The sequence below is a fragment of the Orbicella franksi genome, chromosome 10 (assembly GCF_964199315.1).
Source record: "Orbicella franksi chromosome 10, jaOrbFran1.1, whole genome shotgun sequence".
Taxonomy (NCBI): Eukaryota; Metazoa; Cnidaria; class Anthozoa; order Scleractinia; family Merulinidae; genus Orbicella; species Orbicella franksi.
Window position 1 is genome coordinate 25,666,158 of NC_138154.1, and position 23,438 is coordinate 25,689,595.

General features: G+C 38.9%; 2 protein-coding genes across 3 annotated transcripts; one reads left to right on the plus strand and one right to left on the minus strand.

Annotated features, from left to right (window-relative positions):
* Nucleotides 1-2,561: 2,561 nt before the first annotated feature.
* LOC145499732 (uncharacterized protein KIAA2013 homolog) lies at nucleotides 2,562-15,220 on the minus strand. Its single transcript, XM_081479255.1, has 15 exons — nucleotides 15,086-15,220; nucleotides 13,597-13,706; nucleotides 13,155-13,277; nucleotides 12,431-12,568; nucleotides 11,397-11,455; nucleotides 10,750-10,842; nucleotides 10,158-10,231; nucleotides 9,415-9,558; nucleotides 8,480-8,594; nucleotides 7,986-8,057; nucleotides 7,180-7,379; nucleotides 6,325-6,437; nucleotides 5,396-5,669; nucleotides 4,114-4,238; nucleotides 2,562-3,603 (listed from the first exon to the last, which is right to left on the minus strand). The coding sequence occupies exons 1-15, from the start codon at nucleotides 15,157-15,159 to the stop codon at nucleotides 3,437-3,439; spliced, it is 1,881 nt and encodes a 626-aa protein (XP_081335381.1). The 5' UTR covers nucleotides 15,160-15,220; the 3' UTR covers nucleotides 2,562-3,436.
* Nucleotides 15,221-15,347: 127 nt separating this feature from the next.
* Nucleotides 15,348-20,661, plus strand: LOC145500029 (putative GTP-binding protein 6). Of its 2 annotated transcripts, XM_081479536.1 has the most exons (6): nucleotides 15,348-16,123; nucleotides 16,909-17,150; nucleotides 17,685-17,893; nucleotides 18,485-18,630; nucleotides 19,264-19,440; nucleotides 20,142-20,661. In XM_081479536.1, the coding sequence occupies exons 1-6, from the start codon at nucleotides 15,414-15,416 to the stop codon at nucleotides 20,266-20,268; spliced, it is 1,611 nt and encodes a 536-aa protein (XP_081335662.1). In that variant the 5' UTR covers nucleotides 15,348-15,413; the 3' UTR covers nucleotides 20,269-20,661. The 2 variants fall into 2 exon arrangements, with proteins under 2 accessions (XP_081335662.1, XP_081335663.1); XM_081479537.1 differs by lacking the exon at nucleotides 20,142-20,661 and having other exon boundaries at nucleotides 19,235-19,429.
* Nucleotides 20,662-23,438: the final 2,777 nt, after the last annotated feature.

Sequence of the window (23,438 nt, forward strand, 5' to 3'; positions counted from 1 at the left end):
ATTGTGACTTAAGAAACATCGTATTTATTTGAACACATTTTGTTTTAGCTCTGCTTTGGATTGAAAATTAATGTTTCGAATGACAGCTTTTTGCCACCGAATTTTGCTGAAAAACCTACTTATTAGGGAGCTTCAATAAAGTTTATGTAAGTTTGTTTGTATGTACTGCACGTCGCTAAAATATTCGATTGCAGAATTGTTTAAAGTTATGCTGTCAAATTACAAACTATCGAAAATAACTGTCTAGGATTTAAATTCAGCTAAGAAATTGAAATAATTTCAGTGGAACTAAGAAATAATGGTAATACGACTGAGTGGAGTCCAATTCGGTCTGTAATCATACGAGTGATGAGCGTAAAATCGGACGACCGCGAAGCGGGAGTCCGATTTGTTAATCACGAGTATGATTACAGACTGACTTGGACGACCCGATGTCCTGTTACCAATTAATCATGACCATTACGTACAATTTCCCACTATTTGAAAAATAGCTTTAAATAGTCATTTTTAAATATCATAATTAAGAATATGGAAATAGCTTGGAAAATGGCTGTTAAGTTCCTTTCTAAACAGTCACTGGAAACTAAACCTTCACAATTTAATTTTACAAAGCCAGTCTCTTGAACTGGTTACTATAGTGACTGTAATCAATGTTGTTATTGATGGATTTAGGCCAGAGAGGACTTAAAATGATTGGCTCATGTAACTGTACGATTACAGCCAACTGTCCGATTACACTGTTCGATTACAAATTTGCAGATTAATTACAGCACTGAAATACACCAGTTGATGCACCCATCACATTTGAGGTAATTGTTATGACTAACTTCGTAATTCTAGTGAAAATAGGTTTTAGCAATAGAATATTATCGATTGCGTGTGTTCAGTTTGCCAGGTTAAATACAGAAAATATCCATTCATTTGTGTCCAAATTTGTTTCATTATGGTCTCATTAACACCAATATGACCTTCATTTGCACGTGAGGAACGTTCAAGAAAAACATTTACATATGTATTAACATTCAAAATCATCAAAAGATAAACAATACTTTCCTTTGACATTCATAGGCTGTAAATGTATTTTCATTTTTGTTGAAATAAAATTCGTTGTCACGAAACGACAATCATTTATACTTTTGAACAATCCTTTTTCAAAAAAAGACTTTCATAACAAAAATTTGCACGAGAACTCACAATCAATTGCATTATTATACAACCAGTATCAGTGAAGGTGACAATCTTTAGTACGTTGAAACAGACATTATACCGTATTTTCACCTAACAAACAATAGCTCATTAGCGTAATTCTTTTGAACAGAGATATCGCGCCCAAGTTTCCTCGAAATTTCATTATAGAACAAGGGACCGTATGCACCTTTTTTAAATCGTATTTTCACAATCCTCCCCCTGCAGATATAAATTCATCCTCTTACGAACCTTTTGCGTGCAGCTTAGAGGGCGCAATACAGTATACATGTGATAAAGTGACAGTTAGATTTCCCCACATGTACAAATGCCACGAAGACATAGAATCCCATTTGAACACAGCAAAAGGATAATCAGAGCCTAAGTGTGGACAATGGCATCGTTTCATACAAACATATTTGCCACGATGCCTCAATAGTGAGGCAATTGAGGGATAAATCGTTCAGCAAATTTGATATCCTCTCTTCCAAAAATAAATGTTATTATGGCTGTAATGTTTGTCTCACCGCACTTAAGATTGTCACCTTCACGGATATGGTTGTATAATAATGCAATTAATTGTGAGTTCTCAGTTTTCCGTGTCTTGGCGCTGACCAAAAGACACGTGGGCTCTGAGAACGAAATTGCTTTTACAGGTAACTGATATCCAGCTCGATATCGCGCCATTTTGGCAGTCCGGTTGTTAGTCCTCCTCCGAACGTGTGGTGTGGTGTGGAGAGAAAGGGACGTGGGCTCAAAAAACGCCCTGAGATTGGATCTACCTGGGCATCATAGAAAAGTAAACGGCACGCAATGCATGCAGAAGCGATGACGTTTAAAAATTGTTCCTAGGAGAAAGGGACGCGGGCTCAAAAAACGACTTGAGATTGGGTCTACCTGAGAATCAGACAGGGGGGGGGGGGGGGGGGAACTGATCCAGAAATTTGTAAAACTTGTTTAGGTAGCGCGGTGGACGCACAAAATACAGAATACTGGAGACTTCAGTGAGGCTGGACTATTTTAACTGATAGGTACTTCACATATAAACATCATCAAAATCTTCTTTTCGAGACTTAAAACGTTTTCCTTGAATTACAGTTGTTTATCCTGTTGTCTCAAGTTTTAAAGACTTCTCAACAAAATTTACGGACTACCGGTAAAAATTTGAGGAATTTCGAGAAAACATTACCTTTTTTTTTTCAAGGACTGTTCGAGGATGTCAATTTTTTATGTGAACCATGTTGTCTCCAGTCTGTGTTCAATATTGTTAAGGTCTCCATGTGACCGGTGAGGATAACTCGATGCTTTTGAAAACCGGAGCCAATAAGAAATGACTGCGAGGGTAGGTTTGAACAATGATTCTTACAGAGGATTTCGAAAGTCCTTTGAGTTTTATTTATAAATATTTCCTAACAGATCACTACGTCTCCGACATTGTAAATACTGCTTAATTTATCCAGATTAAAACGACACAAGGAATGTTTATGAAAGATGTTATCCAACGCTCTAAAAGGCATTACACCATACTTATAAACACTATTCAAATGCATTTAACGATATTTCTGGATGCCCCTTCCCCAACACCATTCAATTAAATGCTGTGAAGGTGCTGTGGTTCACGCAGTCTTAGAGGTAAAAAAAAATTGTTTGGGAGGACGGGGACTTTTTCCAGACGCTTGAAAATAGATTTTCACAGTGAAGTGTCTCAATACTTCTGTCGCCCGCCCGGTGAACTACGAGTTCTAGTAGGATGCGTGACGCGGTAAGTGATATTCGTGAGAGAAGTTTGCGTCCCAATCCCACTGTGATTCATTTCGTAGGCGGTGGACAAGCGCACTGATACATCGAAACGGTTTCGCAGTGTAATTAGCGCGGACAATTTCTTAAAATCATTCAGTTCCTTCATGTGAACTTCCACTGTAAGCTTATTTCAGATACCCATTTCCCTGGCCTTAGGGATATTATTTGCATATACATTCTTTTTACATATATCCTTTCTTGTAGGTCAGTAAAAGCTAAGCACCCATCAACCCCTTGCAGCCAAAAGACTCCATATTTTTCTTTATTAAAAAGTGGCCATTGTCTGCAAAAATCAAAAACAAACCTTAACATCATAACTAATTACCGCCCCCGCCCATCCCTCGGATCCCCTTCCCCCCATTCCTGGGAGACACTTTGATTAGGACTGTGTTCCCTTATTCACGCAGCACTAATCTATATTCTCGCCAGAGTCATCTATATTTTCTTGATGTCAGCTCATGTAGATCTTCGATCGCACAATGTCCTTCTCTTTGAAGCACTCTGAATAAATTAGTTTGGCCAGGTAAAGATGAAAGCCAACGATTAAAAAGGCGATCGTAACCCAGAACTTTGCAGGCAGACCGGATCGGTGGTGAATGTGGTGGTTCTTGAGAGACTCTGTGGAGAAAACGGAACTCAAAGTCACGTCAAACTATGCATCGCAGAATCCCGCACGACACAATAATCTTAGACCGAGAGTTTCCTCAGTTATGCTGGTAAGCAATATGGGATCTCCGATCCTAATCGCAAACTGACGAGCGATTTCCGAATGTGCCGCAAGTGTTCTCGCAACTTTCTGAAAATCACGCCGGCTTATGACTGTTTCCATGGAAATGGTCCGCTAGCAAAATCCCGACCAAGAAAGAACCAATCAAAACGGTCGGATTTACCTCAATAATAATGATTAATCTTGAATTGCTCAAATATAGTGGGAGATTTCTCCTTCAGTCCAAACCCGTGGTTGTGGTTAACAAAGGACGGCTAAAGCAAGACAATCGAATTATCCCACGTTTAGAAATGATATTCGAGGCCAAAGAAAGACTGGTAGTTTGCAGCCACGAGAGACTATGTTGGCTGTGATCTCCTTAGCATCAGTAAATACGAACAATTCTTGCAGGTTATTTTTACCTTCATGAGCATCTTTTATAAACACGTGTTTCCTGAGCTCGAGCAGCTCCGATTTGTTATGCGATATATAGAGCAGCGGTGTGACAGGCCTGGTCATGCGCACTGGGAAGGTCACTTCAGATTCACTGAAATCGAAAGTGACACAGTTATTGAAGAGAAAACAATAGTTTACGAAAGCAAAGCTACATAAACACTGTACTATGAACATTGAGTGGTTTTTGTCACTATTCTTGTTACACTAGTTCATGGAGTATATACCGTAAGTACTGTACTATACCAAGAGATTATGATTCATATTCTCTCGACTATACACAATAAGCGGTTTTTGTTCCAGTTTGGAGCAAATTCACATTCGCAAGGGTAGTGAGTCCATTTCATTTACCTAATTATTACGTGGTTGAGGCATAATCCTGTTTCTCGGGATCATAACAGAAGCGTAGCAACACTCTTAAGCTTGTAATTCTCTTGACTGTTAGCAGCTGTTATCGTTTTAGGGCTAGGGGCATTGTTTCTGTTGTTTGTTCTATTGTTCTCTCAAAGGGTAACAAGCCATTCATGTCAGACCTTACGAGAGCTGCTACATCACCCGATCATAAACGCTCTCTCTGTTTCGTTTAGTTGAAGGATTATAGGTTAACTTGTCTAGATTAATAAATAGTTATTATATGGCTTGTGTTTGTAACCGATGTAACGTGCGCTCTGATTGGCTAATTCTAGGGCATTATTCTCCCGTTATGCCCACGGGCCGATAAAGTCATATAATAAACAACTTAGTAACCTCGAACGCTTGGTCTTTGGGGAAAGTCAATAAAGGATGTATGCATGTATCAACTTAAAAAATCAAAGGGGGAAAAAAATTAGTCGTCAGAAAGTGCTTTCAAGTAAATTATGGTCTCAACTGAGCGTCATAGAAGCAAAACCAAAATCATCAAATTGGCCAATCACAAAGGACATGGACAATCCAGTGAACCAATCAGTGGCGCGTAGCCCGGGAAAACGTGTTCGAGCATGTCACGATTGGTTTGGGTTTAACTTCTTATTGGTTGAGAAAGTGGCGCGAGTTTTTTTTTTAACCAATCACTAAGCGTCGAAAAACAAAACCAACGGAAACGCGAATTTTTTCCACATTCAGGGGTAGATTGCTCTAATGGCAGAACAAAACATATCAACTAGCAGCTTTGCTATTGATTGACTGACTGCTGTTCTCCCCCTCCCCACGAAATCTTTCTTAGTCACCAAATTTTCTATCCATTAAGATTGCGTGACAAGACAATCTACCCACCCGACTTCTACAGGGTCGTACTGACAGCCTGCCTCGCACGCATACAGAGGAGTCTTCCCTCCCTTGACCGGTTTAACTAGAAGTTTCTCTGCATGCCCGGTTTCTTCATTCACCAGCACCGTGAGATAAATATCCATATCTTCATACAGGTGTATATGGCGGAAGACGATACTGGTATGAAGCGAGGCGGGGTTAGCGGCGAATTCAAAGTGTCCAGCCGAGAACTGCAGGCCTCCAAAGCTCAGCGTGATTGCTTGGACAATGCCGATGACACCTTCAAGAAAAAAAAAAGAAAAGAAAACGAAGAAAATATAAATAAAAATAAAATATATCTATCAACTGATCTCATCATGGTGTATGACAGATTTAGAAGAACAATTAAACCAAGGCACATTCACAAGACCTTCCAGACCCTCTATTAAACAAGCCAACTCCGGGTTCAGTAACAAGACGTGACTGAGAGTGTTGCCCCCTCCCTCCTTCCTACTTGAAAAAGAGAAAAATGAAGAGAAAGCGAGGTTGTGTGTGATGGCACGGGATGATACGGGACGGGATGGTACGGGACGGGATGACACGGGACGGGATGATACGGGACGGGATGGAATGAGACGAAGGGAACAGGACGGGTCGGAATGGGATGTTATAAATTCACCTCGGCGGAGACCACAACTCTAGCAGACAGCAAGCCTCGAAAACTACACTTGCTGAGCTCTCACTTTGTATTCCGTCGACCATTGCTATCAGTCACGTCTCCTTTTCACTCCAGGAGAAAAAGTCCGGGGAGAAAATGAAAACGAGATTGACTACAGACAAACTATGCATCAATTTGACCGTACATAAGACAGAGCTGAGGGAAACACAGCGAAAACTTATCTACAAAATACAATGCCCCTCCCTCCCCATTAGGAAACTCACAGGGCACGTGTTACCTGTTTTGACAAGCGCACTGCATCCGTTCTGCTCCAATAACCTCTGCCACAACGCCGCCATTTTGGTAACACCAGCCTCGGTCCGGGGATTGGGCCAAAGTGATGCTGAGTGCCTGGAGTAGAAAATGCTTTTGTCTAGTTTGTCCACAGTATGACTCAGTTTCGTCTTTCTTATAATGTATGCAGTGTTTTATTTTTGCTCGCGCCCTTCAGGATGTTAGAGTGCGTGAACAGACTATTTTATCTTCTCTATCATAAAACAACAAACCGTGCAAAGAGTCAGTCTACCCTACGCGGGAGAAATTTGAAACCGCAAATTTATTTTGACTTTTTTCGAAAACGCTCTTCAAACTGGAGGAATTTGAAAACGCTGGCTTTGCATTTTAGTGTGGACGGGAAACATTTAGAAAACTGAGCTTTTCGAGAACAATGGCGTCACGATAATCACGTGATTTCTCTGCCTGAGTTTCCCTCAAACGCAAATCCAAAATGACCGGTGATTGTTGCGTTTTCAAATTTATCCAGGTTAGTGTGGACGGATACCATTTGTGCGTTTTCAGAGCGAAAATTCCGTTTTCAAATTTCTCCGGGGTAGAGTGCACGAGACCTCAGACATGTGGCTAAATTACATGGGTAGTTTCTGAAAAAAAATGCGTGATAAGTTGTCAGGCCTTAATTTTATAAGGAACAATAAATAAATAAATAAAAGGTGTAACTGAAACATTAAAGCACATAAATATGACCCTGAGAACAAATCGGCTGATCTTCAGAAATCTTCGACAGATCATCTAAACAGAAAAAAAGACAAACAAACAAACAAGCCAGCAATGACAGTGACAAACTTTTCACACTCACATAGTAGGTGGACCGCCAAAACAGTGATCTGGAATATGAAGGAGTTTCTCCATTTCATCTTTGTGTACTTGAGCGCTGGCACCATCATGAATGGGGGATGGAAATGATGACAGAACGTAATACATTGTGGTGTTGACCTCAAGACCGGACGGCGTATCTGGATCATGGTGAGGGTCTACAAACAGGCCTGTCTCGGACAGCTGGGCAATAAAACAACGTATCATTTCGTTAGTTGTCTGGGGACACCTCCCGGGAACTGGGGATATCCAAGGGTAATTCCCAGTTTTACCCGAGGTATTACATCACGTGATATTTACCCCTGTTATTTAATGCAGTTAAATGCAATTTAACGGAGTTAACAATAAGGAGCGCAAGTCTTGCCTTCGCAATCAGCGGCGATTAGATCTGCGCATGCGCCGGGATTCCACATGTTCTTGGGCCATAAGGCGTTGTAGTAGTTTTGCGTCGAGTCAGGGTTTTCCAGGAGTGTTAGGGTTTCAACCGAGGGGACTCTTCTCAGAGGTTCTTTCCCCCCTCCCCCCCTGTCCCTCCCTCTCCTTCCACTGTTTTATTAGTGTGATGGGTGCCTGCTTTCCCCCTTTCACGTGGAGACTCATGGCTGGGTTGCCAGGATTTGCCAGCCATGGGAGCGGTCTCCAACTAGAAGCTGGCTGCTCATAGTGGTATCTCCTGGATGCCTCAAGCACCCATTCACCACTTTGCGACGCAGTTGTTAATTTTAATTCAAGGATTACAAATCTCCAGATGTTGTCGGCAGTGCTATGTAGTACATGTCAGTGCTATACCTCTTTCCACGCTGTAGTGTGAGATTCCCTCAATGATTCAGGTTTGTCTAATGAGACAAGAGCTCTGAGTTCCTAAGTGATGAGAAAAAGTACAGTAAATAGTAATTAACTAATAAAGATTTCACAAAAGCACCGAAATTTACAACGTAGTAAAAATGTAATCCAATTGAAAGTTCGTACCGGAATAGTCACTTTTTGTTTCAAGCGAAAAACATGTCACTCTACCAACAAATAGAATATGTGATTGTCACTCCTTAAAATTAATTCTGGAAATTTAACCTTAGGCTTTCCTCTGAAGAAAAATTGTGATAATTAAACTTCCTAAGCGCATGTTCGAAAAGTACAGCAAGATCTTTGTGAAAGCACGTTTAGGAAATAAGCATGAGTCAGTCCTACAAAACGCATTGGACACAAATGGTTTTTCAACTTTGAGTTCACTAGACCAGGTTAACAACAACAAAACAAAACGAAATTGACTACTCTTTACTCGATACCTTTTGTGCTTCCTCCTGCAGTTTTTCAATGTTTACAGGAGCAGGAGCAGGTTTGGTCACATGACCAAACAAACTTGAAGTGCGCACAACGGTCAAGTGGCGCAAGATTCCAGTACTGAAATAGACGACAAATAACAAATTCATACTCAAACTAAACTGGAAAAATAAGATGGGAAAATGGTGCATGTTTTGGCACAGCCATTTTTTGACTGTTTCTCGCTCAACTCGATCTTTGCGTAGCTGTAACCTTTGGATACATTTCGGTCCTATGAATTTTTCCCGCTCTAGCTAAATGGTAAATGAGGCTGCTTGTAGTGTAGTTTAAATATAAAACCTACTGTAGGCTAAACGGAGACATATGTAAAAGGTCAAAAATGTTAAATGGAATACAGCCACACGTAAAAAATGCAATGCTAAATGGACTAAAACGTTTATGAACAGATTCGATCAAACAGGCACGTTAATTATGTTGCTAGCTAGAATATTCTTAGAGGCACTACAAAACTAAAAAAAATTCTCTCGCATACGAAAATGTCAAGCACATTAACAAAATTTAAGTACATCAAATGGACAAAATTTGTCAACGAGACATGCCGCAACTAGAATAAGGCAACAGTTTCTTTTGATCATCACGCAAAGAGCTATTCTACAATGAAAGGGTCACATATATTAAGCAATTTTTACGTTGTATGGAAACTGTTCTTTTGTTTATTACAAAACGTAAATATGCTTAGGTGTTAAAATGCAGATGGGGGGGGGGGGGGGGGGGGAGATCCGAAGTGAAGATAACCCCTTCCCTATATGAAGCGGGAGAGGAGTGTGTCCTCTCTTCATCGCATCCAATAAAGTGAGGCAGGATGTAAAGGAAAAGACCCAGTTTCCTCCATCCCTTAATCAGGCAGTGAGATTTTCCGTAGTATAAAATCCTCGCACACCTTTGTCCTTGCACAGTCATCTCACTGGGTACTCTTGAGGTTGCTACTGTTACGTTGATGTCACGCTCTGATTTATCAACATGGGCAACCTGCCCGTGGGAGAGGGTGTAGTGTGCTTTAGACGGGTCCATGGTTCTTTCAAAGCTGAAAGACAAAATACCTTGGATAAGGAGTGCCGCAAAACTGTATCTGTAACTGTAACTAGCTTAGAAAGTTTCTAAGTCCGGCACCTTCATAGTTTCCTTCATTTGTTTTGCTGATTTTTCTTATAATGTTCAGTAAACATGGACCACGTCAACGTGAACGCAACTGCGAATGCAAAGAGAAATGCAGCCAAACGCAACGTGAGGGCCAAACGCTAACGAAACGCAAACGGGAACGAAACAGGAGCACGAACGTTGGCACAAACACGAACATAAAGGCAAGAGCACACGTGAACGCAAAGGTGGATACAAACGTGAACGAAAAGTCGTCAACGCAAACGCCGACGCAAACAAGAATGCAAAAGCGAACGCAAACTTAGGCGTGACCACAAAAGCCCCTCAGGGGAGTGTTCAATGAAGTCTCATCTCTCATCTTTTTCTTGGCTAGTTTAATGCGAATTGACCACTACGGTGAAAGGAAGCAAGCATGAACCTAAACACAAAGAAAGAGTTGACACCCATGTCATCTCGCTCTGATTACATTAAAAGTAGGTGCTTGAAAACTATTTAAATTCAAGAGACAATCAGCAAGGCAATTACCTTAAACTTTTAGTTGTTGAACCTTTCCAAGAGTTTGCTCCTTCATGTGCCAGTAAAACTTTGATTCCAGCATGCTGAAAATCAAGGGTCGTCATAACCAGTAAGATTAGTAAAACCAAACTGTTTAGTGTGTTGTATTATATTTCAAAAAATGTATCTATACTATATTGACTTTGATCATGAAATCTGACTTTTAAAAAATAAAATATAAAAAATAATTTCAACAGTCATGAATAATATACCAAACAAAGCACTTTATGATATCTGACTCTAAGGGAAACAGGGAAATCAACGCTAATCTAATTTTGTATATCTTTCTTCTTCTTCGACAAATTTCCCTACAGCTGCCTAATTCAAAAATGTCTTGAATTAAACTGCTGTTAGGGAGGTACTGTTACTAAGTTTTGTTCACCCTGGGAGTTACATGCAAACAGTTTTGAGGGGTGTGGCACGATTCGTTCTTGTCCAAAAGAAAATGGCCTTAAACTTAGTAGTACCTGTACTAACAATTTTTTTCTGAAGAAATGACAATCAATTACATTTGTATTGGTCAGACAATTTTTAAAAACAAAATATTGTTCTGTATACAAACCCCATGGTTGACGACCACAACTTCTTGGACTAAGATAGAGGACTTAGTCCGATGGGCGTACACCACATTCTCGATGATGATACAGCCGTGGCTCTGTAAACAAGAATTCAGTTAAAGAAGAATGATGAGAATAAAGAGCTTTTAATTAGGAAGTGCAACTCAGAAGAAGAATGGCATCTGGAACCTTCCTGGCAACTGGGTCAGAAAATTTAACAGACATGTTCAATTTACATTTCCATCTAACTGGACAATCATTCTTACTAGTTTAATTGTACAGAGTCGCTTAAAAGTAACCTCTCCTTGAATTTGAACTATGTCAAAAACTCTAGTATACAGTTTGGTGTTCTAAAGAAAGAATCCTCTTCATATGGTGCAAAAGAATTCACCGTTTTACAGTGTACATGTCTACAAATGTAAACACGGTCTTTAACATGAAGAACCCTGACTCTGTAGTCAGCAAAAAAAAAGCATGGAAAAGTGTCAAGTGTTCATAGTTTGAGTGGCCTCACTGCAACAGATCTTCTCAAATAAAAACTAAAATTAAGGACAAAATTGGAGGAGTATTATCACAAAATTTACCCTTGGCTGATCAACGAAACTGGGTACATGCAGTGATCATGTTAAATTTACCCTCTTATTGTACTTACATAAGAGTATGTCTGCAGTTGATGAACCAATCCTTGCTTAAAATCGATAATTGTCGCTTCTGTTAATCAAAAGTAATAATAAATAAATAGTTGTGATCAAAATAATTTTAATAAGAAATCACACATACTTAAATACCATTTTGGTAGCTATGTGTGGGCCACACAGGACAACTGACCTTGGAGGATTAAACATCCTTTTAGAATACTAACCCAAACACAGTCTGAGTTTCATGCGACTTTCAGATGCGAGCTACAAACTTCTTGAAGCAACCAATAGAAACTAAAGTAAATAGGATCTTTTGTAAAAGATCCACACCAAAGCCGGCAGATGAACCCAAACATGATCATTGATGGGGTATTGTTTGGAGATTAAGTAAATTTTCTCTGTGTAAGCAGTTGGCACTAGCATCACAACACTAATGTGGTGGCTACAAAATGATAAACAACTGATGATGGTGAACCAAAAATACTCAGTTCTATGCTTATTGCTAGTTTGTGGCCCAGAGTGCTACATACAAATTAAACAAAGTTAAAGTATCATAAGCAAAATTACTGTCAACACACAATTCAGCGTGCAGCCTATCTATAGGTAAATTGTACATGTATCCTGTTTACACAGTTTATTCATAATACATTCAAATACTTTGCGGACTGAGTTATTTTGAAAATTTGATAGTACTTGTCAAAGTTTACATCAAATTTCAAGGTTATCAGAACAGAAAACAAATAGGAAAGATTTTCTAGAACAGGTTGAAAAGGATATTCAGGCCTGGCCAAATATTTTATTTTGCTTGACTCACATTTTTGTCTTCCTGTTTTTCCTTGTCAGTTGTGGAGTTTAATACAATCAGACCCCATTTATTTATTCCAACTTGGTTATTTCCAATGCCCTGTTATTTCAGTCTCAAAACCATTTCCCTCGGATTTGTCCTTCAGTTATTTACTATACAAAAAAAAAAATTACTATTGCTATTTTTCGTTCCTCCTGAGAGCTGGAAATAGTGCAATTCAACTATCTAATACAATCACAGTACCTTTTGCCTTGGGTACATTGGCAGCTTTTGCTGTCACAAGAGGAGAGAATGGCAGCTTTAACCAGTTCATGTTAGGCTGGATTAAAGCAAGATGAAGAAAGGATCCATCTGTTGCTACCACTCCTACATTTCCATTTCCTGTAGAGAGAAGGCATTGAAACAAAACACTGAAGCTTCTGATTCTTCTGTGTCTATAAAGAGACTCTAATTTAAATTTACTTTGTACCTGTAATTCACCTTTTTCTAACTTACCTTAATTTAAATTGTATTTTCAAACTGAGTACAGTGTATATGTAGATACCAATTTTTTTATATTCATTATCATTTAACCAAAGTTACTGTTCCACTTAATCAAGATATGAGCATTTACACATGTAGTGATATCAAATTTTATATCAATTATACAAAATAATTCATACATCATCTTCCAATTTTTAGAACTTGTTAGCAAAACTCAAAATGTTTTAGTGGGCAAATAGGACAGACAAGCGTGCACAGAAAATGTAGGCTGTAGAAAACTTTGCCTGCTAAATAAAATTGTTAGCAGTGCAGACAAATACTACCATGTAGGCCCCTCTTGAAGAGTCCATATTACATGTAGTTGCTTGTAAAAGGCCAACTCTGTTATTGCCAAGCTACAATTTATTATGGCTCTTAAATGTACATATGTATTTTATATATTAAAACGTATTCTACTAACAACCTTGTGCAACTACTTACTTACCAACAAAAGGTAAGTATGGATTTTCCAGTGCTTCTAAAGGCTTGTGAAAAATCACTACATCACCATCTGCAGTCCCTTGTTTCCACTTTACTAAGACATCACTTAGGCACACTTTATCATATGCTGAGAAAATAAGGCACAAGGATGCAATGATCAATAGATGTAGATTATTAATTATACTACATGTATACACAGAGAGATACAGGTACATGTATGTCCTATTTTAACCTTCTTTTTCATTTTCCTTTCTTCATACAGTCATGTACATACAACTGTATATAGGACACAAAACTATCCTCATGTCTTCCACAGAGAAATCTGAGCTGTACATTATTTTATAAATCTGCATGTGTAATTATCTCTTGACCTAAAGTTCCAAGTGCATAGCAGACAAGCAAATTCAATTTACATTTGTTCTACTACTTGATACAATAAGACTTACCTGGTGATTCAGGTAGTTGGCCACGTCTATGACGAGGCATGAATCTTGATATGGTCCATATGAAAAGAACAGTAAACACAGCAATGCCAATTAAAGTGTTCCTACGTGATCTGTACAATAAACAGAGACATCTCTATTTAGTTATGATTTCCATAGCCATTGTTTTATCGCAACATAGTACAATGTACCCTATCTGTAGATGAAAATAGGGACCTTTACACCTTTACAAGAGTTTGTTTAATTGGGAAACCCACCTGAAGTCAATCGAACTATTCAATAATTTGATTGATTAGGCCAGGATTCAGTGAATCTGTTATACATGTCTAAAGTGCTCATTGTGAGGATTATGTTACATGAAAAATTCTCCATGCCACATAACCTGTTGCAAATTTCAAAGGAGTCACCTATATTTCTCTAATCTTTTACTCTAACTTGACTACTTCATCTCATTTTATATAACGTCAAGTTTCTTCTAGCTCTAATGCCAACAAATTCCACTTCAGATTTATTTTGATTCCTCGGCTAAACTTCAGAATACCCTGCCACTGAAATACTCCTCATCAAATCTTGCTACCATGGTCCGCAGTCATAAACTCCTCAGTTCTCCTGAAATGTAACCTAAGTACACACGCAAACAAAACAAGAAGAATACATGCAACGTATACTTTGTTCTCTAAACGTCTGCAGACAAGTGATATGATTTGCCGAAACGTCTCCGCAGAAAGCCATGCAATGTTTCCTTTATTACAAAGTCTATGGGACTGCGGACTGCAGTAGCAGTAGTTTACAATACTTACCTAATTTCAAAGTCAACCACTATGGGACTGCGGACCACGGTAGCAGTAGTTTACAATACTTACCTAATTTCAAAGTCAACCACTATGATACTGCGGACCACGGTAGCACTTCAGTTTAACACCGAGTCAATACATATTGACTCACTAGCCGAGTATGGACCAAGGACTACAGGAGCAGTAGATTTAAGGAGGGTGTGTGTGGCAGGGTATTCTGAAGTTGTTGCAATTCCTCACCAAAAACATTTTATTTCCCATGTCAACAAGATTTAGCACTGCTACTAATTAGGGGCACCTAACTGAGTTAACATCATAAAGACTAATTGCAATGTAATGATTAGAATATAAAGGAACTTTCATACTGAAATTTCTACATAAGCTTACATGTAAACCTATTATACGTTGCAGTTTCCGCATACAACATGTGCAAATTGTACTTCTCTAATAATAACATCAAAGATCAAAACAAAAAAAAAAACAAAAAAAAAAAGATTAAAATCATAGCTTTTCAGGACCAAACTCATAAACTTTACATTCTTTGTTGACGATTATTCCAACATGTAATTAACAAACAACAACTACGTGTTATGTGAAATTACCACATACATGACTTTTTGTATGCAATTTTTGCAGTACGCTTATATACCTCATTTCTAAAATAACCCTTTAAATCACTCGTGATTGAAAAAGCCTACCTCACAAGGGTGAGAAAAGCCAGTCTTCCTTTCATCCATGTTACACAATTTCCAATATTTGATACTACCCACATATGAAAACAGTGAATTCATGAATTTTCAAGAATTAAAACAGTTCGGCCTTTTTGGCGCCATCTTGGCAGCTGCAGTTACCTGCTTGACAGCGGATTATGCCAAAGAGGTAATGCGCGAATAGACGCTGACCAAAAAAAATACCGGTAATGGTTCCCAGATCTCCTCATTCTGTGATTAAGAACGCCTTGCTTGTTGTATGGAGGTTTTGTTTTGATACTCGCTAACTCCTTGTCTTATTGACTAAATGTTGTAAATGAGTACTTTTAGGACTGCCTACCTTGGTAAAAGGTATTTAGTTTTCTGCACTCAAGGAACACGATGGCTCCGCTCATTTACCGTTGAGTGTTCCCGGGCACGTTCGCCATGGGATCGTTTTGTTCTCCCTTCGCGTTTTGGCGGGGTCACTTTATCAAGGTGTTTTTCTAAACACAGCAAAGACACTTCAGCTTCACACGATGAGGATGAAGATCACCCAGAGAGCACGGAAATTTTGCAGACGCTTCGAGCTGACCACCACTACCACCACGACAAATACGCGGGGAAACTACACGAAGTTTTCGTCTTGGAACCCAATTTTAAATGGGGAAAGAATCGCTTTCGGAATGTTACAAACGAGCACAGGTTGGATGAGGCGTGTGCCCTAGTCGAGTCGATAGAAAATTGGAAGGTTGTGGGTAAAAGTATAGAATCCGTCAGAAAAATGGATGGAAAGACGTTTTTCGGAAAAGGAAAGATCGAGGAGTTGACTGAGAAATTCCAAGAAATGAGAGAGTCGTCTACGCCACTTGAGAGTGTTTTTATCGATGTAGCTAGGCTTAACACAAGGCAACACAAGGAACTGGAAGACCTTTGGAATGTCAAGATATTTGACAGGTTTGGTATAGTGCTACAAATATTCAAGGAAAGGGCCAAAACTGCAGAGGCCAAGATTCAAGTGGAATTAGCAGAGCTGCCCTACATCAGGTAAACCCCTAATACTAACTACTACAAATTAACCGAGTGGGTCCATACAATGATATGGGTTATTGACCAAGCATGAGGTCAAGATGGCTGGATATTGGCCAAATTCTTTTTTGTGTGTGTTTGTGGGTTGACACTGAGTCAATGTCCATAAACTGGCAAAAACAGAATGAGGCCAATATCTACCTGTAGCAATCTTGACCAAACAAGCTTGGTTCTTAATAGGCGAATCTTTGCTGTCGTCATTGTTTACATTTTTCCTCATTAACATACAACTTTGCGCATAGAAGGTATCATGCTAGACACGATTTTACTACGAAAACTTAAAGAGCTTGTGAAACTTAGTAAGTGGTGAAATTTTTGGCTCTTTGGGTGTAATATTCAAGGAGAAATTGGCTTTCAAAAACATCAAAATTTCTGTGTGGCAAAACCGTTAATGAGCTCATACATTCTTTGTAAAATTTTGAGCTTTCAAACCCACGTTGCACAAAAAGTATTCAACACATTGCACTCAAATTCCTTGAGACAGTTAATCGTGCTGTGCCCTTTCAATATTCAGTATTAATATCTTTGTAGCTCCATCGGAAACTGTATCGCTTATGGTAATGAGGCAAATATTGTACATGTAAACAAAGATTCTCCTATAGATCAATCCTTAAAGGACTTATTGTATGGCTTTTGGGATGAAATGCGTCAATGTTAGTATTTCTCCAATAGAAGGGCAAACTAGAGAGAAAATATTTTGGAAATAATTTTTAGCATACATGTATTTTTCCAATATCTCACAGGTCAAGACTAGCACATGCAGGTGAAAATACTGGCGGAAGTTATGACCAGCAGAGAGGTGGAACACACACCAGAGGAGGATCTGGAGAAACACTCCTTGAGAAACAAAAGAGGATCATAGCTGAACGAGAACGAAAGCTAAAAAAGAAGCTAGATGTTATCAAAAAGCAACGTGAACAAGTCAGACATCATCGACATAAAAGGCATGTGCCAACTGTTGCAGTGGTAGGGTACACCAATGCAGGTACAGTGATTTACATACATGTAATAATCAAAATACAGTTAAGAAATAGACAGTCATGCACATTGTTTATGGAATTTATGTGTACTTAACCTGTGATGTGAGTAATTGGAAGACAGGCAATTACCGTAGAACGTCGCAAATTACTTGGCTCTTTTTACAGAAGGGAGCTACGATGTACAATCCATCCATCCTCATTTTTCCTCACTTACCCTAATTAGCCTGGTTGTTTTTTTTTTTGTTTTTTTCTGAGGGGTGCTCTTTGTCCCCTCAGCTATGTATTTGTAAAAGTATTCTCTCATTCCAATATGGCATGTAAAGTATGTACATGTATACTGTAGTTAGACCCGCTTACTCTGTCTTACGATAAGCTAATTCATCTAATACATACTGCCTGTCTAAATGCTAGGCCTCACTTGCAAAGATGTCGAGACGGTAAGTGGTGAATGCTCATCCAGTTTGCAGGCTACATTCATTATCTTGCAACTGTTGTCACTGTCAGAAAATTGTGTTTTTGTTTCTTGATCCATGTATAAGGTAAGACAACCCTCATAAAAGCATTGACAGATGAAGCCAAGATGCAGCCCGAAGACAGACTTTTTGCGACACTTGATGTGACGGCTCACCCAGGCAAACTCCCATCAGGGATGGTAGTACTGTTTCTTGACACTGTGGGATTTGTTTCTGATCTTCCTCCGGAACTTGTTGAGTCATTTTCTGCAACATTAGAAGATATTACAGATTCGGTAGGTTTTCTGATCAGATCAATTGCTCAGATTTTTGATCTAACAACTACTGAGTACATGTAGGTAGCTTCTAAAGTGATCCAGCTAAAATTAAATTAGATTACACAGAGCATTTAATAATGTTGTAATAAAAAGTATTTCTTCATGCCCTAATTAATTGCTGGACAATTGATAAGTTATATACAGCGTGCATGTAACAGTCACGCATAAAGTTCTTGAGGGCCGTGCAAAATTCAAGTGAAAGTGAATTTGACTTACCTACATGTAGTGATACTTGTACCTGTAGGCAAGGAATTCCAAATGAGAGAACCAGTAGTTAGTACTGAAATAAGAGTTCTTATTAATTAATTAATTAATTAATTAATTAATTAATTACTATTTACCCACAGATTATATAAATAGCACAATATACATTAATATATTATTATTACATTATTATTATTATTATTATTATTATTATTATTATTATTATTATTATTATTATTATTAGATTCTGGTAATTTCAGTCTGGAATGGCACCTACATTTATTTTAGGGAAGTCCAAATTTTCCAGCTGAAAAATTAATAAATGAACTATCCTTGTCTGTGTAGGATTTAGTTGTCCATGTGCGTGATATAAGCCATCCTGAATGTGAAGCACAACTGGAAGATGTCATGACAGTTCTTGAAAAGCAACTCAATATCAAGGCACCTCTGTTTGATAGCATGATTGAGGCACAGAATAAGATTGATCTTTGGTATGCATCACTAACTACAGATACAGTAATATTGTCTGCATGTCCCAGCTTACATGTATTTCCTGGAAATTTAGGTGTAGATATATAATCATGCACATGCAGTTGGTTGTTTAGTATTTGTGGAGGGCATGTTGACCGAACACTTTGTGCTGAGTTTTGGACTGAGCAGCCCAGGTTTAATCCTGCAGGGTCACCATCAGGGAATGAACTGTAATCCCGCAGTGCCTGCTGTCTCCTGCCAGATGTATAAATTAGTAGTGGGGAATTGTTGGGGCAACCTTTCAACATGCTGTGAGGTAGCCAGCGATGGACTAGCATCCCATCCAGGAGATGGTTAGAGCTGGGTTGCAATCGTCCTTGTGTGGACTTAAAGGTGCTATGTATAGTTTCATGATTCGCCCCATGTGCAAGGGCATTACTAAGTGCCTTTTTCTGTTTCTTACTGATTCAAAGCAGGTGTAGTCCAGCAATCACAGTATAAGTTGTGCAGAAAGACAGAATATGCCAATGGATTTACTTGCACATGTATGCAGAAAATAGCGAGCATATGAATTGAACATATTGGATATTGTGTGTAATATAGTAACTTGTTTTTCTGCTCAAGGACCTTGCATACTGCCCTTTTCGTTGTAGTGACGAGAAAAGTCTGGAAGTAAAATCTGGTGTGCTGAGTGACAAACGCGTGAGCATCTCTTCTGTCAACAAGACAGGTCTGAATGAACTGCATAGTAAGATTGAACAAGGAATTATGGCATCCACAGGAAGGCAGATAAGAAAACTTGTTTTTCCCCCTGATGGACCACAGCTCAGGTGAGATAAAAATAAAAGCTCATGAATACATGATGTATAACAGAAGTCGACGAATCCTCACCCTTTGGCTCAGTGGCCGACACATTATATGTGCCAATGAGCTATAATGGATTTGTGGGAGCCTTCCTACAGTTGTATGTCATTTCAGGGAAAACACTGAATTCCCCCCCGCCCCCCTCCCCTCCACCAAAAACAACCCGGACAAGCTCTATGACAAATTAGAAGCTTTCTACACAAGACGAATAACTGATAACTGACTGCAGTATGATGCACGTATCACCGTACCTTGGCAGTTAGACAGGATACATGTAAGACATCCTTCTTACTAACCGAGTTCGAGGTCCGTATGGTAAGTTACAGATCGAGATTTTTCTCTTGGGCTGTAACGACATGACGTTACAGTGACACGTGACGAAAACACGTGACAACCTGCGAGATGATGCGAGTTTATCAGGTGACTCTTCGCGTAAAGCATGCTAGGTAAATAGGTCATTTCCCAGTGCCTCAGTATCGAAACGAGTCTTCTTGCGAAATCATTTATATAAAAATCAGTTTCGCGTACAAGTTCATTTTTATGCAAATCAAGGACTCTTTTTGAAACAGAGGCACAAGGTAACTCGGAAATGGCCTTTTGATAAGCTTTGTAGGCTGCTTGTTGATGAATACCTTTTCTTGTTTGTTTTTTCGTTTGCACGTTGTAGCTGGCTTTACCACGAGACAACAGTCCAGAACACAACAGCTGACGAGGAAGGAAATATTGTTGCAACCGTTGTCATGGACGAGACGGCCAGAAAGAAATACCAAGCTAAATTTGGGAAGCTAGATTAAATATCGTCATTTTGTTTATGAATAATCCACAATACAAACCTAGACTGTCAAATGTACAAATAGTTAGAAATTCCTAATAAAAAAAGCTTAAAGCTGAGATGTCGTGACTGATTGATTTATAGCGGCTTGGCTTGTGTGAGGGTTAGACTCTTTTTATATGGGCCTCTAATGGCTTCTCCTTTGCCATTTTTTATTTGTTTTTCCTGTCACAGTTAAGTACCTAAGTACCTTCACTAACTTTTCTTTTCTTACTAATTCAGGGGCGGATTTTGGGGATAAGGATGCCTAGGGGGCGCGCCCCCTTTTTTTCTTGTATTTTCAAAATGCTCCCAGAATTCTATAAGCAGGACCCATCGCCAGGAAAATGAATTTTTCATTCACTTTAGGGGCAGGGGGGGGGGGGGGTGAGGGGGTATGGCTTGCGCTCTGCCGCATTTTTGTCGGCCCCCCTCTATCTAAATTTTCCGGATTCGTCCTTGTAATATTTAAGAATATTTAAAAGTTCTTAAAAAGCACCATTATCGGCCTTGTCAATCCACAACAGAGGGTCAATTTCAACTGGGGAACAGGGAACAGAGGCAAAATATTTTAGGGAACAAGGCAACATGAATCAGTTTTGAAGGTTACGGGAACGAAACGCTGCAAAAGGGAGGACAAACAAAACTGAAAAAATAAAAAAAAAAGCAAACGTATCTCGTGACATTGTGTCTAGGTGCCTCGTGTCATTTCTTTAAAAAATCTATTTAGGAGGATTTCGTGTGGTCGTTCTTAATTAAACTGGATTATGGATATGAGTTAGGAATTCACTCTGGGTGACTGGGTACTAAGCAAAATTGGCGGGAACCAGGAAAGCAGTCACGGTGTCAAGTCGCAACGACCGCTGACAGTTGCTGTGGTTACTTATCGTAATGGGGAGAAGCAGCCACACGATCCAGTCATTTGAAGTCGAAATCGGTGATGAAAGCAACTGGAACTCATTCAATTTTTTTGCGCTAATGTTTTCTAGATTCGCCCCTAAAATATCATCATCGGAGGTGATACTTAGACCGGCTGTTTTTATGCTTGACTTGTTAAATATACGTATAAAGAGTAAGCTTTATTTTCACAGCTGTTACAGTGTGATTTGTTTTGTCTTTGTCAAGTGTTTTCTTTTTTCTTTTTTTTTAACACAAAAAGGTAACTGAAATCATTTATTAATGATGACGATTATATAATTCAAGCATCGTGTCATTAACTTTATATCATGCATATTTTACGAATTACGACTTCAACGGCGAATAGACCATTTTCACTTATGGGTTTATTCTCCCATCACAGACCAAGTGATATATATTCTCTAGAGAAGTTCTTTTATCCATCTGAAAATTACTCGTTGATATCGGCACGAGACTATTAAAAAATTTAATATCAATAATTTTTGAGTATCATCACATTGCTTAATTTCATGCCGCGCTGGGGCCTGGCACTAGCAGATTTTCCCGGCCTTTTCAAAATGCCATTATCAAAATGGCGGATAAAAGTGTCAAAAGTGTTTGTGTAAAGTCAGAAACAAAGCACTTGTCTTTTGAGCTAAGACCTTAACGTTTATTTGCAGTTTGGCATAAACCTTTTCAAATGAAAATGAGTTTTCCCCGCGCTGTTTTATTTTATTTTTTTTTTTTGTAAATTAACTGATTTGCATAAGACAAGTGTTATCAAGGACAAATTGCACCAATTAAATAAAGCTAGAATGTCGATCAGCGGAGTCAGAAATTCTTGGTTTGCCAAAGAAGAACTACGCATTCTGCATTTATATTTTGTTTGGGATAAAAAAAAAGTATTGAACATCAAAACTTTGAACCTATTTTCATGTTTAAATTACACTTGAAGATAAAATGAACAAACTACCCAGTTTTTCTGCCCAACAGTGTCATTCAAATTATGTTGACACAACATTTAATATAAAAACTACTTTAAACGACAGCTCATATTCCTATTAAATCACCTGCCCTTCTTGTAGAAATGGTTATGCTAATCCCTGACCACACAGCCTCAACGAGGAGATTCTGCTTTAAGGTAAGTTTAAGATCTAGTTAGATCTGATCAAATTATTTTCTCAGTCAGACGGTTAGTGTAGGTTAAGTTTAATAATACTTTGCCACATACAAACACGTTAGAAAACAAAGCCAAAAATGGTGGGATAGTAGTAGGGGAGAACATAATTACCATTTTAGGGCGACTCTTCTGTCACTAAAATTTACTTCAATGTTTTAATTTGATGGTTGTACTTTCAACGAGAGTAAGCCTTCATCACTTCAGCGAGGGTGTAAGAATAGATTTATCTCTACAGATTTCTACAATACTAATGAGAGGACACGCTGATAAAAGGAAAAATCTGTAGGGACAAACACAAGCAAAATGTATAAAATTATTTAAGTCCATCTCAACGTTTTCATTCGCACCTGTCTAGAAGATTATTGCACAAAATTTTCAGTCTGGAGAAATTCCGTTAAGACCCTGCTTTGTTTCATGCACTGTGTTTTTTATTTCATCAACTGCATATTTTAGGACTTCAGTGAACAGGAAATCTAAACAGATGATCTTTTCCTTAGGTTTCTCTAGCTGCCGAGGTTGTTGTTTCTTGAGGTCCCGTCTACACTACCCCAGAGGAATTTGAAAACGGAAGTTTTACTCCGAAAACGAAATCAAATATTTTCTGTCCACACTACGCCAGATGGATTTAAAAACGCAACAAACACTAGTCGTTTTGGATTTGTGTTTGAGGAAAACTCGGGCAGAGAAATAGCTGCATGATCATCGTGACGCCATCGTTTTCGAAAAGCTCCATTTTCCAAATGTTTTCCGTCCAAACGAAAACGAAAAGCCGGCGTTTTCAAATTCCTCCGGTTTGAAGAACCTTTTCGAAAAGTTCCGTTTTCCGGACGGATTAGTGTGGACGGTAGGCCTAACCGAAGAAATACAGCTGTATTTTCAAATTCCTTAGGCCTAGTGTGGACGGGGCCCTGAGTAACGATCAAACTAAAGAACGGAAAAGAAAAATGCTAAATTTGTATGCCCAAGAGGCATGTACCCAACGGAGCCATTCTTTTTCGGTTCCATACGTCCTCGATACAATAAAAAAAAGATGGCGGACTTTCTGCCTCTGGTTCTGCTTCTGTTTCTGCTTCTGC

Bases quoted from the DNA above. Each gene is read 5' to 3' on its own strand.
- LOC145499732 (XM_081479255.1), bottom strand. From the start codon at position 15,159: ATGTGGGTAGTATCAAATATTGGAAATTGTGTAACATGGATGAAAGGA. The intron at 9,559-10,157 runs GTAATTGCCTTG...TTTGTCTTTCAG, and splicing joins TCAACAACTAAAAGTTTAAG to CTTTGAAAGAACCATGGACC. The intron at 4,239-5,395 runs GTGGGTAGATTG...TTTCGATTTCAG, and splicing joins TACGACCCTGTAGAAGTCGG to TGAATCTGAAGTGACCTTCC.
- LOC145500029 (XM_081479536.1), top strand. From the start codon at position 15,414: ATGAGTACTTTTAGGACTGCCTACCTTGGTAAAAGGTATTTAGTTTTC. The intron at 17,151-17,684 runs GTACAGTGATTT...TCCATGTATAAG, and splicing joins GGTAGGGTACACCAATGCAG to GTAAGACAACCCTCATAAAA. The intron at 18,631-19,263 runs GTATGCATCACT...TTTTCGTTGTAG, and splicing joins CAGAATAAGATTGATCTTTG to TGACGAGAAAAGTCTGGAAG.